The sequence below is a fragment of the Miscanthus floridulus genome, chromosome 1 (genome assembly GCF_019320115.1).
Source record: "Miscanthus floridulus cultivar M001 chromosome 1, ASM1932011v1, whole genome shotgun sequence".
NCBI lineage: Eukaryota > Viridiplantae > Streptophyta > Magnoliopsida > Poales > Poaceae > Miscanthus > Miscanthus floridulus.
The window spans coordinates 38,531,965-38,547,804 of NC_089580.1; the positions used below are offsets into that span (position 1 = coordinate 38,531,965).

Sequence of the window (15,840 nt, forward strand, 5' to 3'; positions counted from 1 at the left end):
AGATTTATACGGCTAGCACATTCTTTCACATCTATAACAGCGGCGTCACGGGCGGGCGAGGCGCTGACGACCGGGGCCCGCGCGCCCTCGTGCCCCGTGAAGATATTCTTGTCCACTAGTCCCGCGCGGGGCTCCGCCGGCTGCCAGGTGGGCCAGGACGCTGGGCCGTAGGTGGGGCCCGTTGTTTATTGATAGTTGGAAATTATTAAGGGGTCAGATTGGGTGGTTTGGGTTTTGACGGTGAGGGGCCCAGCGTTGAACCGTGCTGAGCTGGCAGGAGATGGGGTTATTTATTTATTGTCTTGTGGACGAGTGGACGTAGACGGCTAGACGCCTCTTTGTTAGTCATCATCATTTCATTTGGGTTTCAGGCAGCTCTCGTCTCATCTCATCCGATATGGCAGCTAGCAAACTGCACCCAACAAGTGCGTTTGGTAAAGCTCCAGCAAAATAAAGCAGCCTGAGCAGCAGTAGTAGCCAAGGGGCAAGGGCAAGTCGAATTAATCAGAGTTCAAGTGAGGCGAGCTAGTAGCGGAGTGCACCCAGCATGTACGGAGCGCAACGTACTTGAGCACACCTTAATGCGCGTTAATTTTGGTGTTATCACCTGGTATCGGATGCTTTTAGGCCATGTTTAGTTCCAAAAATTTCCACTCTAAAGTGTCACATCGAATCTTACGGCACATGTATGGAGTATTAAATATAGACGAAAAAAACTAATTGTACAGTTTGGTTGGAAATCGCGAGACGAATATTTTAAGTCTAATTAGGTCATGATTAGCATAAATGCTACAGTACCGACATGCGCTAATGATGGATTAATTAGGCTTAATAAATTCGTCTCGCAGTTTTCAGACGATCTATGTAATTAGTTTTTTTTATTAGTATCCGAAAACTTCTTTCAACGTCTCCAAAACATCTAATATGACATCAAAAATTTTCATTTCGCGAACTAAACACACCCTTAATGGCCGGTGACAGTGAGCTTTCCCTTGGCACGCACCTGTGGGCTGCGGACGAGACGTCACTGCAGCACGCCAGTACCGGTACAGCAGAAACTAGTACCACCGGTTAATTGGAATTTGGTTCCTCCCGAATTTTCTCCTGGAAGATCGAACCCCGCTTTTTTTAGTGAAGGTGCTTGCTTTTTGAAGTGTGTTTTGTTTTGCTTGTTTTTGTGATAAAGCGCTTTAGAGGGTGTTTGGTTGCTCTTCTAAATTTTAGTAGTGTCCCATTAAATATTTAGACATATGTATTAAAATATTAAATATAGACTAATTACGAAATTAATTACATAGTTTGCAACTAATTTATGAAACGAATCTTTTAAGCTTAATTAGTCTATGATTTGATAATGTTTTGCTACAGTAAACACATGTTAATGAATGATTAATTAGGCTTAAAAATTTCGTCTCGTGGAGTACTGACGGATTATATAATTTATTTTTTAATTAATATTTAAACATCCTATGCAACACTCTTCTAACACATCTTTTAAATTTTAGTAGCTGAATCCAAATACTACTGTATTAGCTTTAAAGCTCGACTGGTTGGTTCTTCTTTTGCTACGCTAGCTACGCCTAGCTACCTGTTGCTGCAGAACAAAATAGTGAGCATGAGCTGTCCTCCTGTCTCTCTCGCTGCACGTTCTCATTTGGTATTCGAGCTTCCACTCGGATCTCGGAAGCATATGTTCACCACCCCAAAGCTTGCAGTTAACCGGCGGTTTGTTTCTAGGCTGGTTTAGATTGGTCGGTGCTGATTTATTGTGAGAAAAAAATATTGTTGACTGGCTGGTTTGGGCTGGCTGAAACCAATAAGCGAACAGGGTGAACGTTTCTTATGAGCCTGTTGGTTTGGTCGCGTTTGGTTTATAAGATATGACTAAAAGTACTATAGATTAATTTAGTGTGAGAAAAATAATATTCATTAGAGCAAAAACGAGCTAAACAAACCAAAACAAACGGAGCTGTAGCATACTTTTCGCACACGGATACAGGTAAGGTAGCGTACCCAGCAGCAGGAGATCTGATGACGAACGTTTTTGTGTGCTATTAAAAGAGTGAGGTGTGCCGTAGCACCTAACTGATGTGGACCACCGTGACCGTACCTTTTCGATGAAGTTTTTGGTTGGAATCATCGGCGCCGAGTACACCGACTGGAAGTCTGTGACACCTGCAGCAGCTACAGCCTCCCTGGCCATTTTGCCGGCCGGGCACGAGATAGCGCTGCATGGCCGACGAGGAAGACAACGGCGTCAAGGACGGGCGTTTTGGCACCGAGCGCCGCGGGAATAATTGCGCGCCGGGCCACTGGTCTGGCGGTTGGGCGTTAGCGCGCGCCTTGTCGCCGGGACCGGCCGGGCGGTCGCCACTGGCCACTGCCGCCGCCCTTGCTCTCTTTACTCTTCTTTACCTGCTGGCTGCCGCGGTAGCTGGGGATGCATGGCGCGCTGCTGCCTGCCGGCTGCCGTACCGTGCGGAGCTGCTCGGTCCGCAGGGAAACGAGATGAGCACGTGCCACAGGAAAGGAGCTCGCCGCCAGGTTGGGCCGTACGCCTTCCTCCTCCACAGATAAATTTCGGCCTCCTACACTGCACTGCGCCCGTGGGTTGGGCCGCGAATGGACCTAGTCTTCGACATGGGCTGGACACGGATTTGGAACGCGGACACGGCCAGGTCGGCCCACTGAAACGCCGAGTGCCGACCGCCACCGAAGTGGGCGGCTTACACTGCGTGTTGTCAGAGTGCTGGCTTATCCCGATCAAAAAAAAAGTGCTGGCTTATCGAGGAAAGAGAAGAAGAAAGGGAAAGAAAGCCACTGAGCACGGATGATTTTTTTATGGGCCTTGTTTAGAATGAAAGTTTTTTTTTAACCTGATAAATAGTACTACTTTCGTTTTATTTGGCAAATATTGTCCAATCGTGGACCAACTAGGCTCAAAAGATTCATCTCGTGATTTTCAACTAAACTGTGTAATTAGTTATTTTTTTTACCTACATTTAATACTCCATGCAAGCGGCTAAAAATTGATGTGATGGAGAGAGAGTGAAAAAAACTTGGAATTTGTAGGTGATCTAAACAAGGCCATGGTGTGTTTGGCAGGCCTCGCTCCGGCTTGACGAGCCCTGCCAAACAATTTAGATGGAGGAGCTATTTAAAGTACTTTTTCAATGAAAAAAAGATAAGCTAGAACCGTTTTATAGGAGCCACGAGCTCCTCCGAAGAAGCCATGGAGAGGAGCCCTCCCGAACACTCCTTTTAAGTGCCATGACTCAGCTAGAGATGTGATCAGATCACACGGGAATGAATGAATAAAGATTAAAGAAGGAACGACGAAAGAGAGAGGAGAGAAATTAAAGCGTGTCCGCCTGTCCGGTGTCCATACTCCATTCACCACCTATGCTGCTCACACGTGTACTACTTGACGAAGTGAACGCAGATTTGTCTTTCCTGAATTCCTCCGGCTTTCATTTTATTATTACCACCAAAAGGCTTCCTCTTGGTTAAGAAGAATCTGAGATCTAGATGCAGCTGCGCAATCTGAAACCGTGTTGTCAGTTTGCCAAGCTGAAAAAATTTGGTTTTGGCTACTATAGCACTTTTTGTTTGTATTTGGTAATTAATTAAGTTCGAAACTTTCATCTCGTGATATCTCACCTAACTGTGTAATTAATTTTGTTTTTCGTCTACATTTAATACTCCATACATATGCCATATGCCGCAAGATTCGATGTGACACTTTTTAAAAAAATTTTGGAATCTATACATTTGACGGTGCAAACAGAGCTGCCATTGCCAGTAGAGATTTTTCCCTGTGTGCCATTATAAAAGATCGTAATCCCCTGTGTGCCCCTGAAAAAATTCAGCGGTCTTCAGCGCCACTACTCCAACTTTTTCGTGTCATTCATGCCACTTCCGTCACTTTGGGCTCTAACGCCGTTAAACTGCAGGAGTGAAAAGACGAAAATGCCTTTAAGTTAAAATATGTTATTAATTTTTTTTGAGCATCTTAACGACTTCAAATGAAAACTCAAAACTAGAAAGTTGTAGATCTCGTCGAGATCTATAATTTTCATATAAAATTTTTTTCATTTAATTTCGCAAAAAAAATAATATGATTTTTCTAAGATATATTAATCATATCAAATCATATTTTTTTGCGAAATTAAATGAAAAAAAATTATATAAAAATTATAGATCTCGACGAGATCTATAACTTTCTAGTTTTGAGTTTTTTCATTTGAAGTCGTTAAGATGCTCAAAAAAATTAATTACATATTTGAACTTAAGGGCATTTTCGTCTTTTCACACCTGCAGTTTAACGGCGTTAGAGCCCAAACTGACAGAAGTGGCATGGATGACACGAAAAAGTTAGAGTAATAACGCTGAAGACCGCTGAATTTTTTTAGAGGCATACAGAAGGATTACAATCTTTTATAATAGCACAGACGGAAAAGTCGCTTGCCAGTACCGCTGCTACTAGACTACTAGAGGCTATAGGCACCTGCCTGCCTGAGCGCCCTCCTGGTCAAACTTGGCGAGGAGGGGAAACGAAGACGCGTCCGTGCGCCGAGTCTGGTCGCATCGCAACGCATTCGCCCCTGATTTGCCTTCGCCGCAGCCGTCGGTCCGGCCCTCCCTAGCCCGTGCCTGCGCGCGCCGCGGCGGCGATGGATATGGAGGACGCGGCGGTGCCGGCGCTGGCGGTGGTGGACGCGCGGTTCTGCGCGGCGGACGCGGCGACGCTGGCCGTGGCCAAGGCGCTGAGCATGTCCGGCAGCGACTTCGCCGTCACGGACGCGGCCACGGGCGCGCTCGTGCTGCGCGTCGACGGCGTGCTCTTCACCCTGCGCCGGCGCTGCGTCCTCGTCGACGCCGACCGACGCCCCGTCCTCACCGTCCAAGAATCAGTTTGTTTATTCATCTCTCTCGCTCTATCTGTTCCGCTTCCCCGCCTCACGTCCTCCTTCCCTGAGTCCTGACGCGCGCGCGGCTGCTTGGAATTGGAACGCAGGCGCTGATGCTGAACACGCGGTGGAAGGTGTTCCGGGGCGACAGCACCCTCCGGCGGGATCTGATGTTCACCGTGGTGAAGCCGTCCTTGATCCAGCTGCGGGGGTCCACCAAGGTCAGCGTCTTCCTCGCCAGCAACGACGCCGAGCAGGCCTGCGACTTTAGGATCACCGGCAGCTACCACGACGGCGCCTGCGCTGTCTGCCTCGGCGACTCCGACACCGTCATCGCCAAGGCAAGTGTGGAAGTGTCTCCTTCCCATTTGCTTTCTTGGACAGTTGGACTGAGAATGGATTGGCTGCCGCCGCAGATCGACTGGCGGTTCAGCGTGGTGAGCGCGCTGCTGGGGAAGAACTCGTACAGCGTCACCGTCAACCCGGGCATCGACTACGCCTTCGTCGTCGCGCTCGTCGTCATCCTCGACGAGATGCATTTCCAGCGATGACACGCATGTACGCTTCAGTTTTGGTTCCAAGCACGCCCGCCGCGCGCCTTCAGTTATGCTGCTCCTTGTGTTTGTGTTGTCCTGATCAGTCTATGCAATACAGTACGGAGAGTGTAGTAATTTTGACGCCATTGGTGTTGCTCCATTTGGGGTTTCCTGTGGGTTGTGATTGGTGTGCCTTTGACAAGGCTGTCACAACGATAAGTACAATTTGAGAATGTCCCCTTCCTACAATTTGAGGCTGTGGGTTTTGGAAGTTTTATTAGAAGGAGAGAAAAAAACACAGCCGGAGTGTCGGACCAGATTATTTTTCCTGAAAGATCAGTGCAACGCTGACCTTCAGAGTTCATGACGCGTCATCCATTGAAAGATGCCGCACCACGGTCCACCGCGCTGATAGGAAAGAACGCGTACAGAGTCCAGGCATTGACTATGCCCTCATCGTCGACGAGATGCACTGTACTACTCCATCCGTTCCAAATTACAAATCATTTTAATTTTTTGATATATCTATTTTACTATGCATCTAAATATATATCGAATGAAAAAAAAAATCAAAGCGACTTATAATTTAGAACAGATGGAGTATTTACTAGAGATGATATATTTTTTTATATAAGGGAGCAAAATTTCAACGTCTACCATCTACGGATGATACACAGCCGAGAGTTGAGAATAAAAAAAGAAGCCATAAGGCTTGCAAACCACAAGAAAAGAAACAAAATACAGCATGAGCGCCTAGCTAGCGAGCACAACTCACAAAGAAAACTAGTCCCCAATACGAAGCCAATCTCTTCACTTTAAATTTGCACACAATGTATTTGTCTAAAGGCCTTCTCATCATCGGTGTATGTAGATTGCAGACGGTTCTTGCACTACTTGAGCCTAGATCTATTCGTGGGCGACCCAACCCGACGAACTCAATCCTACCCAACCCTATTTGCTCATCAGGTGGGCATGGGCCGAGGTTTTTGACCTGTGGGTGGAAAGTTCTAGTGCACATGGCATTGGCAGGGGCTTGGTTCCATCTCACATCGGTGGCCGACGGTAGGGACGCCCCTTGGATTATCGGGTAAGGTGGTCCAATTGTTGTGTTGACTCATGAACGGTCAAAAAGACCAAGTCCGTAGGGGAAACCCCATGTGCGCAACTTGATCGAGTCGCAAAAAGGAATCCCGGTTGCCCCCCCCCCCCCCCCCCCCCCCCACCGTTATACAACGCTTACAAAAGAAGGTTCCCTGACCCTCTCGGCGGCCAACACAAACAGGAGAGGTTAGGCAGACCCAAAACCCTAAGTACCCAATCTAATCGAGCGCGTGAGTAAAAAGGAATTGAAGGCCGCCGCCCCACGTCTCCTTCTCCGATCTTGTTGACGAGGTCATTGCCACCACCTGTAGGTTGATCCTAGGAGGGAGTCGCCGCTGCCAAGAGGATGTCGGCGACAGGTACGACTACGGGAGACAACATCACCACCTCTCTACATCAGCGCCTGCATCACGTAGGCATGGTCGCACCTAAAGCCTAATGGTTTTCTCCTCTACTAATAAAGGTAACCCAAGAGATCAAATCTAAGAACTAGAGATCCTGTTGTAAAAGTAGCTAACCCTAAGTTAATTCTAACACCGATCACTATTGTTACTAGTTGTTTGAGAGTTGTGGAAGGAAAGGAAATTAATATTTTTTTTAACTGCCGCCACTCTTTTGCACGAAGACCTCATTTCCAAGATTAGGGTGAAGCGAGGCTTTAGTGCACCGAAGGAGTTAAAGTGTTGGAGAGAGATTGTCCCATCAATGTAACTATGTTTTTGCTTCTTGAGCTGTGTTTATGTTATTAGATGCCTCGTAGCTGTATAAATGTTTTTTTTTTCTTTTCTTTGTTACTAAGTTTTGTAACTCTCCTTTGTTAATACACGACCGGCAGCCGTTCCCTAAAAAAAGACTGTTGTGTTGTGCTGCTCCGTTTGCAGGATAAGTTCGTGTTGCGTCAAGAGTAGAACGTACATTCATGGACCGGCCGACTTTACGCTGGCCAATGAGTGGTCGATATATGATTGGTCATTGGTGGGCCGGAAGCGATCAGCTGGATTACTGACGCCAATGGTTGCTGACCCCGGCCCACGCCAACGTGGCGGCGGCCCGCGTCAAAGTCAAACCGACCGGAGACCTCAACATCGTCATTTGCCTCGTCGGCTGGACGCCGACGATATATAGGCACCGCGCGCTCGGGTTCCCGGCTGTTGGTCAGGACTCGGAGAAGATGGATGCGCCAGCACCAGCCACGGCTCCGGCACCGGAACCGGCAGTGACGGCGGTGGTGGACACGCGGTCCTGCGCGCCGGTGGCCACGGCGTTCGCGGTGACCAAGACGATCAGCCTGATGGGGCGCGACTTCACCGTCACGGACGCCGCCGGCGCGGCGGTGATGCAGGTGGAGGCCGCGGTGTTCGCGCTCCTGCGCAAGTCCCTCCTCGACGCCGCGCGCCGCCCGGTGCTCACCACGAAGGACTCGGGCTACTTCATGGACACCAGGCCGTCTTCAGAGGGGACAGCTCCAGCCGGAGGAACCTGCTCTTCGCCGCGGTCAAGCCGTCGGCGTTCCAGATCAGGACCAAGATCTACGTCTTCCTGGCCGGCAACGCCGCCGGCGAGGAGGCGCCTGACTTCGTCATCCGAGGCAGCTACTACGACGGCGCGTGCACTGTCTGTCGCGGCAGCTCCGATGCCGCCATTGCTCAAGCCAGCAGCATCTTTCAGCTCCTAAACCAAACTATTTTGAGAGAATTATTTATTTGGCATCGAAATAAATCAGTGTTTCGTATTTGGCACTCAAAAATTTGAACTTTTCTATTTGGCATGAAGTTAAAATTTCCTTTCTTAACTGGCACTGTCGTCTATTTTCATTGCTTATCTGTTAGTTGACTGTCAGTTTTTTCTCCCTTTGTCCAACGGACCCCTCTGTTTACGTAAGACTGAAATTTAACCGAAACCGAGCCCCAGCATCCCAGATCCGGGGCACTGTACGAGGCTGCCCACGAGTTTGACCAGGACGTACTCGTCTCCGTCGACACCGCCGCGGATATGGTGTACTTCGCCCTCGAGTTCGACCGAGGCGTGCCCGTCTCCGTCTCCGCTGCCTCCAACCTCGTCCAGAACTCCGCCAGCGCTTCCGCGCTCCGCTCGCTCGTCCACTACTCCGTGTCCGGGCGTTGGCCCGGGTACACCTCTGTCCCCATCAGCCCCAGCGGCCCCGAGGAGATGGACATGAACACCAGTGCCTCGGTCACCGACGTGACGCTCGCCAGGAAGTCCGACTCCGTCAGCTCCGCCCCGGCATCCGAATCCGGCATCGGCCGCATGGTGAGGTTGGGCCCGCTCATGTCCGCATGGAACGCCGAGCCCAGCCTGATGACGGTGGCGCCGGTCTCCACGAGGTCCACGACGTAGTCCATCGCCGGCCTCCACGGCGTGTCCGAGCTCACCACCACGCAGCAGCCCCGACTCTCCTACCACCACGGGATGCGAGCATGCCACCCCGCGGGAGGCCGCCCCCGGCCTTGCTCGACGAGCCACGTACCCGTGCTGGGGCCAGCGTCAGCGCACTCCGAGGCGTGCTCATGTAGGCCATGCTCACCTTCGCGCGGCCACGGCGGAGCGGAGCTCCGGGCGCACGCACTCGCCGTTGCCATGGCCAGCCGAGGGTGAGGCCGACCACCATCTGCGCGACAGCAGCGCCCCCGGCCCTTGCACGCGAGACCGGCGGCGGCTCGCTCGCTGCCTTCTCGTTCGGTGTACTTGTCAGGCTCCCACGCCAAATACGAAACACAGAAGACTCCCACGCCATCCCCGAGGCACTTGTCGGGCTCCCTGACGATGTAGACCTCGGCGGCGGCGACGGCGGCGTTGAGGTCCTGGTTGCGGTGCCACCGCGCAGAGCGCGTGCGTGTCGTTCTTCACCTCCAGCATGCCGTGCCCAAAGCTGCTCTCCCTGTATGCGCTGTAGTCCGGTTGGCGGTCCCAGCAGAAGCGCCCCGCGGCGGGGCCCGTCGTGAAGTTGGTCGCGCAGAGGCGGCCGCCTATGAAGGGGTCCGGCGTCGACGCCGGGTCCGGGCAGTGGCCCGGGTCGTCCGTGTGCGCCGTTGCCATCTTCTTGCGGTTGCCGCCGTCGCCCACCGAGATGTACACGGGGCCGCACGCGTCCAGCGTGTAGTTGAATACCCTGTTCGACCGCTCGTACGCGTGCACCTGATGAACATCGATCACAGACCACCGTGTTCAATCGTTCTTCAGCTCAGACCATCAGTAGAGGCGCAAGGGCAAGGCTTACATGGCCGGTGAAGACGACGTCGACGCCGTAGGCGTAGAGGAGCTCCTCCATCTCCACCCTCATGCACTCGGCTTCCCTGTAGTGAGCCTTGTACGTGGTGTACCAGGGCGCGTGCCAGCCGGTGATCAGCCACGCCGCCCATGCAGCCGCCACCATCCCCGAGGCCGCGACAAGCGGTGAGCTGTGACGCGCGCAGGGCAGCACCGAACACGCGGCAAAGCGAGCTACGAGCTGGCGCCCGGGGATGGCGGCAAGCGGCGCACAGGTCCAGCGACGACTGGCGAGTGGCGGAGCCGGCTCACGGCGAGGCCGCGGCGACGCGGGAAGACCTCGCACGGGGAGCAGCACGAGCGGACCTCGCGTGCGGCAGCGAGCTGGGAGCTCGCGTGCGGGGCCACGACAGCGGCGCCGGTGCATGGTGAGGCGCTGTGGTGCCGGCAGACCTCGCGCGGACAGCGGCGAGCGGCACGCGGAGACCGCGATGACCAACGCGCGGCACTAGCGAGGTTGCGGCAAAGCGAGCTAGGCGCTCCCGTGGGGGCAGCGACACGCCATCGTCCTGCCTCCTTCAATCGGTAGGGCGGCGATGCGGGGACGTTGGTACGGGGTCTATGCGTCGGGTCACCGGGGCGATGGCACCGGGCTGCGCAAAGAGCTCCGGCAATATCGTCCATAGGAAAATACTTGAACTTCCCTATTTGGCACCGTGGATTTCTGCTGCAAAACAAGGGTATTTATGTCTTTTTACCAGTCACATGACACCGTTACTGTCCTAAATGGACGACAGTGTCATTTACGAAAGGAAATTTCAACTTGATGTCAGATAAGAAAGTTCAAATTTTCGAGTGCCAAATACGAAACACTGATTTGTTTCAGTGTCAAATAAATAATTCTCCCAACTATTTTTTTCATGAATTTCCCCCCATTCGATTTGAGCTGATTATATCGTGGGTTGTCAAACACCGCAGGGGGTGCACTACTCGGGAGGCACACGTATACTGCGAGGATCAGCCCAGGCATAGACCGAGCGTTCATCCTTGCACTGACCGTTATTCTGGACGAGATGCATCACCGCAGGTAGAACGTTGAGGTTCCCTCTGTTTCTCAAGGAAGACGTCAAAGATCAGAATTCCTGTCATTCGTGTTCCTTTCAATCTGTCTCCACCGGCTAAGTGTTTTCTCAGTTTTGTTGTGTATAACAGTGCTGTAAGAATTTTCATTGTATTTCAGTTAAAGCCTGTAAAAATTGATGTATGTCCCCATATAGGCATATGCTCACATGCATGATGAAGGCAAAAAATTGACCATGAAAACAAACATCTAAGCATGAAGTCGTGGTTTTCAGTTACTAGATAAATCTCCTTGCTACCTTTTAGCTAAGAACATGCGGGAATATAAGAAATGATAAGTGATCTCTACTTGCAATTTCAAGTAACCCAACTATCATGAGCATTTACGAGTGTAGTTTATTCTTGGTGCATCTGCATTGATTCAATTATATGGCTTAATTGCTATACCCTGTACTAAAATTTCATCTGATAGAACAGCAAGTTCTTCGCTGTTCCGATGCCAATGCTCAAGGTGGGGAATGTTTTCCCCCTCTGTTTCTGTAAAAAAAAGAAACCTGCCTAGTATTGCCTGAATGTGAGATTCAGACGCCCAGGTCGAAGATTTGTCTCGTCCATCAGCCACTTTGGTGCCGTTTTAGGTTTGGTGTTGGAAACCCCGTGGAATATGAGCCTTGACTTACCACCAAATATTAGGACGTCACCAGATTCAAGATCAACCTTTGAAAGCTTCTCTTCGTCTCTAACATCACCATACAAGAATTCTGCGGTCTCGCCTATCGAAAAAGAAACGACAGGCAATCCCTTGTCAATGCTGCTCTTTGATTCGTCTTTGTCCTATCAAATAACACAATGGTACAATCCAGTGAGTAATCACCAAACAAGATCGCAATGATATGCCATTTCAATTGTTAGATCAGTGGAATTAAGGACGCTTTACTAGAAATGCCCAAGAACATGAAATTCACGTTTCGGAGAAAACAAAAGTAAAGCCTAATAACTAGCTTCTGCTTTTATCTTGCCTATAGAACTGCAGGTGCCCATCCAAAAAGAGAGTTTAACGATTTAGCTAAGCAGGAATCAGTTCCCCTTTCCTTTTTAAAAGAAAAAAAAAATTAAGTAGCAGTCCAGGCTTTAGATCATTGACTAGATTGGTCTCAGATTGAAATTACAATGTTCTGAAACTGATATTTGCATTATACCAACACAGAAAGTGTTTCTTTTTGTACCTGATGAAGACCCAACCTCCCACTACTGTTGTAGAAGTTAACAAGGCAGATATCTGGTGACATCGCAGGGATTTCTTGCATAGCATTGGCAGCTCCTTTTTGTTGTTTCAAAAATTCATTGGAAGCTTGGATGCTATCTTGAACGAACTTCTTGAATTCTTCTGGTACGGTCGGTGGTTGAGCACCATCAAACGGACGTCTATCTCCATATGAGTATGAATTTGGATCCCAGTTCTTCCCTAAGCACATCATCCACAGTCTTAGCATAGCACCATTTCGGTAGCCAGGTCTATAAAATCCCCCAGGACCAACACCAAGTTGCCGACAAAGTTTGACAATTTTAACCTGATATGAGCAATAAAAGCGTCAGGTATATACTTCCACCAGTAAGTGTTCATTAGTTGACGTACTTAAGAATATCATGATAATCAAATCAGCATACCACGCGCATTCATGGCAAAATATGAAATCCAAGAATTATGCAAGTTGCAACAAAATGTGCTGATAAGACATTGAAGAAAAAACCACAAAGAAATGAGCACTCAAATTTTCTCAAAAGGAGAAAAGTTGCATGGAGAATAAGGCCCAGTTTAGATCCGAAAAATTTGGTAAAATGAGCACCGTAGCATTTTCGTTGTTATTTAACAATTAGTATCCAATCATAGTCTAATTAGGCTTAAAAGATTCGTCTCGTGGATTTCGTCTAAACTGTGTAATTAGTTTTATTTTTTATTTATATTTAATACTTCATGCATGCGTCCAAAAATTCGATGTGACAAGGAATTTTGAAAAATTTTACATTTTGGGAGGTAACTAAACAGGCCCTAACATTTCATACTCTTTATATTGCCTATAAAGTATAAACATTACTTTTTCCTAGATAAAATACTACTTCCAACAAGATGTTTATGCAAAGATAAGAGGCTAATTTTTAAAAAGAGAGAAGTTAACGCTCAGATAATGACTAGTACGTGATTGACCCTGTATTACAACAATAACATGTGTAAACATAGACATACCTGATCATTAGGCTTTAAGAATCTTTTCAACAGAACCATTCCAGATCTCAATTGCAATGGAGCTACATCCTTGGAACATTCCCTGTCTCGCCTTTTTTCTCTGGTGGTCTCGAGTATAGAAGGTTTTAACTTGACAGCGCATGTGTTAGCACTCATGCATATATCAAGTGGGGCAGCTCCAGAGTCAGATCCTGTACTACACTGACTGCTTCTGGACTCTACAGGTTTTTGTGGTTGAACTGGTGTAACCAACTTTTGCTGTGAATCTTTGCTGCTAACCGAAGGAGAGAATGTACAGGCACCCTGTTTTCGTGGTGCCGAAGAGCTTCCATAGACCTTAAGGTAAAAATGGATTGTCAGAAGCATGAAAAAAAAAAGAATCGAGGTTTATCAAAAATATACCTACCATATCCAGCATTACCTGAATTCAGATTTAGAATTAATAACTAATCAAACAATTCTCAAACTATGAGTAGCGTACATCTTGTTATTCCAGTTGAACTATAAAACTGCAACTCATATATTGTACATACAAATAGGCATAAAAATTCAATGTCCTAATTGCAGAGAAAGGACAGTGCTTGCGTTCCTCTAGAAAAAGGTTTAGAAAAGAGATGGTTCACAAATTCCCACTTCAAAAAGTGGTAAACCACGGAAACAATGATAAATCATTCAGGATACGGTGTTTCATTAAAAAAAACAAATTCCCACTTCCTATCAAACCACGAATATGCAGCTAATAAGAAACTAACCCACGTTGAACACCAACACAGCCGCACCACACAAACATGGCGTTATTTTTGCGATCCAGCAGCACTACATTGTAGCAATCAACAGCGGCGAGGACCAAGCGTTAGGGGCCGAAAATTAGTGGGGCGATCGGCGTTTTGGCGGCCGAAAGAGAGAGGGATTGGAGTGTTGGACCATCGCTGCACTTACCGATCCGTGAGGGGAACCGCCCTTCCGCGGCGGGGCGGAATTCGCCGGTTTCTTATCGCCGCGGCCGGCCATGAACGGGAAAACGGGAGACGATCCGCGCCGAAGCAGAGGCGGCACTTGAAGAACAACTGCGAGCCGCGCGAGGGGACGAGGCGGGCGGCGCCCGCGCGGCTCTACAGTTCTCGAGACGGAGAAAGACGTGACGAGGAAGTCGGAAGGTTAGGCTTCTTGTGATTCTTCGCAAAAGCACAACAACTAGCAAACCGACTCGGCCAGCTGTATATTATTTACAGTATTCCTTTTCTTATTACTCCTATACTCCTCTCGGTAATCTATACCCCTTAATTATTATTTAATAATAATATATATAATATAATCTATATCTATATCTAATAATAAAGAGGAAAAATTTCTGCCACCTACAAATTTTCGTCCAGCCTATCCGTGTCCGATCTGGATCTGTTTGCCGCCGGCATGGATCAGCTTGAAATTCGGACGGTTCCGTGGGTTTAGGGAAGAGGATGAGAAAAAAGAAAAAGAAGATAAGGAAGGGTTCTAGGTGCAAAAGTGTAAAAGGGAAAGAAAAAGGTGAAAGGATCTAAATTGAATTAAAAAAACTTAGGGATTCCTGATGTAAAAGTTTAGCCCACGTTGAGCCTCTCTGCTGGGCGGGAATCCGCCTCGTGGGCCTTTTGCGTTAGCGAACTCGGTCAAGCCTCTTCTTTTTTTCTGGTAAAACAATAAACTTGTAAATTATGTGAAAATTATAGAAATAGTAAACTAAAAAAATAGAAAAACTATATTTTTAAAACTCCTATTGACTAGGTCTACACTAGAATAAAATATTTCATGTAGTTATAGATCTATGTTTTCTTTCGTAAATTGATAGAAGATGTTTCCTTAGTCCTTTTGCGGTGAAATTTTATGGTAATCTTCTATTGATGTGTAGAATCTATTGTAAAAATTTCATGTACAAAAGTTAAAAAGAAACGACGATCCAAATGAAATACAACGTAGGAGCACAAACCACTCGAGGCTACGCCACCACAGGTGACAAGTCTATCTCCCTACAAATAGTGATGCAAACGGGATTAATACTCCTACAGGCGGCCCGTATGATGCCGCATCAGCAGCTTACAAAACTTGTGTATCTACATGGCTCGGGCCTACGCTTGGTCTTTGAAAGTGCAATTAAGCCCTAATTATGGGTATTTGTGATAATGATCACGCAATTAGAGAACTAATGAGATTTATCGAGATGACAAGCAGAAAATTCATATTTGAGGATACTACACGAAACGGATGAGCCCCCAATTACAAATATAGATAGTTTTAAACTCAAAGAAGGTTTAAATTTTTTATATTTTGAATTTGAGTATAAAAAAACCGTACTATAAAGGGGGACATAATGCTTAAGCTCATATGTGCTGCCAAGTGCTCAAATATACACATGCATCATCATATTCACAGCTAAGACAGTCTACACTTCACTCTTATCCTTGTTGTCTTGCATGGTGCGGCACTTCCGCACTTGAGCCGCAGCACTGCCATGACTTAAGTGACTGTTGGGGGCTAAGGAATATTTATACCCGTTTCCTTCCTCTCCAACGGCTCTCTGCCTCTTCTTCCTCACTACAGCTCGTCAAAAATAGAAAGGAGCCTTTCTCTCTCTTCCTTCATTATTGACCTTGAGCCTTCAAGCAAATCCATTGATTTCCCCATAAATTCTTGAGAGAAAAGGATCCAAAACTCGATTAGAGAGCAGCTCCATTGATTCCCCAACTCAAAAGAGTATTTGGTT

At 48.0% G+C, this 15,840-nt stretch overlaps 2 protein-coding genes and 2 pseudogenes across 2 annotated transcripts; 2 read left to right on the plus strand and 2 right to left on the minus strand.

Annotated features, from left to right (window-relative positions):
- Positions 1-4,526: 4,526 nt before the first annotated feature.
- On the plus strand, positions 4,527-5,903 carry LOC136479725 (protein LURP-one-related 15-like). Its single transcript, XM_066477496.1, has 3 exons — positions 4,527-4,913; positions 5,018-5,251; positions 5,327-5,903. The coding sequence occupies exons 1-3, from the start codon at positions 4,674-4,676 to the stop codon at positions 5,459-5,461; spliced, it is 609 nt and encodes a 202-aa protein (XP_066333593.1). The 5' UTR covers positions 4,527-4,673; the 3' UTR covers positions 5,462-5,903.
- Positions 5,904-7,485: 1,582 nt separating this feature from the next.
- LOC136479743 (protein LURP-one-related 15-like) lies at positions 7,486-10,882 on the plus strand (annotated as a pseudogene).
- On the minus strand, positions 8,965-9,941 carry LOC136510286 (purple acid phosphatase 15-like; annotated as a pseudogene).
- Positions 10,883-11,093: 211 nt separating the features above from the next.
- On the minus strand, positions 11,094-14,225 carry LOC136479734 (uncharacterized). The gene is made up of 4 exons (XM_066477504.1): positions 14,040-14,225; positions 13,101-13,436; positions 12,082-12,426; positions 11,094-11,689 (listed from the first exon to the last, which is right to left on the minus strand). The coding sequence occupies exons 1-4, from the start codon at positions 14,109-14,111 to the stop codon at positions 11,414-11,416; spliced, it is 1,029 nt and encodes a 342-aa protein (XP_066333601.1). The 5' UTR covers positions 14,112-14,225; the 3' UTR covers positions 11,094-11,413.
- Positions 14,226-15,840: the final 1,615 nt, after the last annotated feature.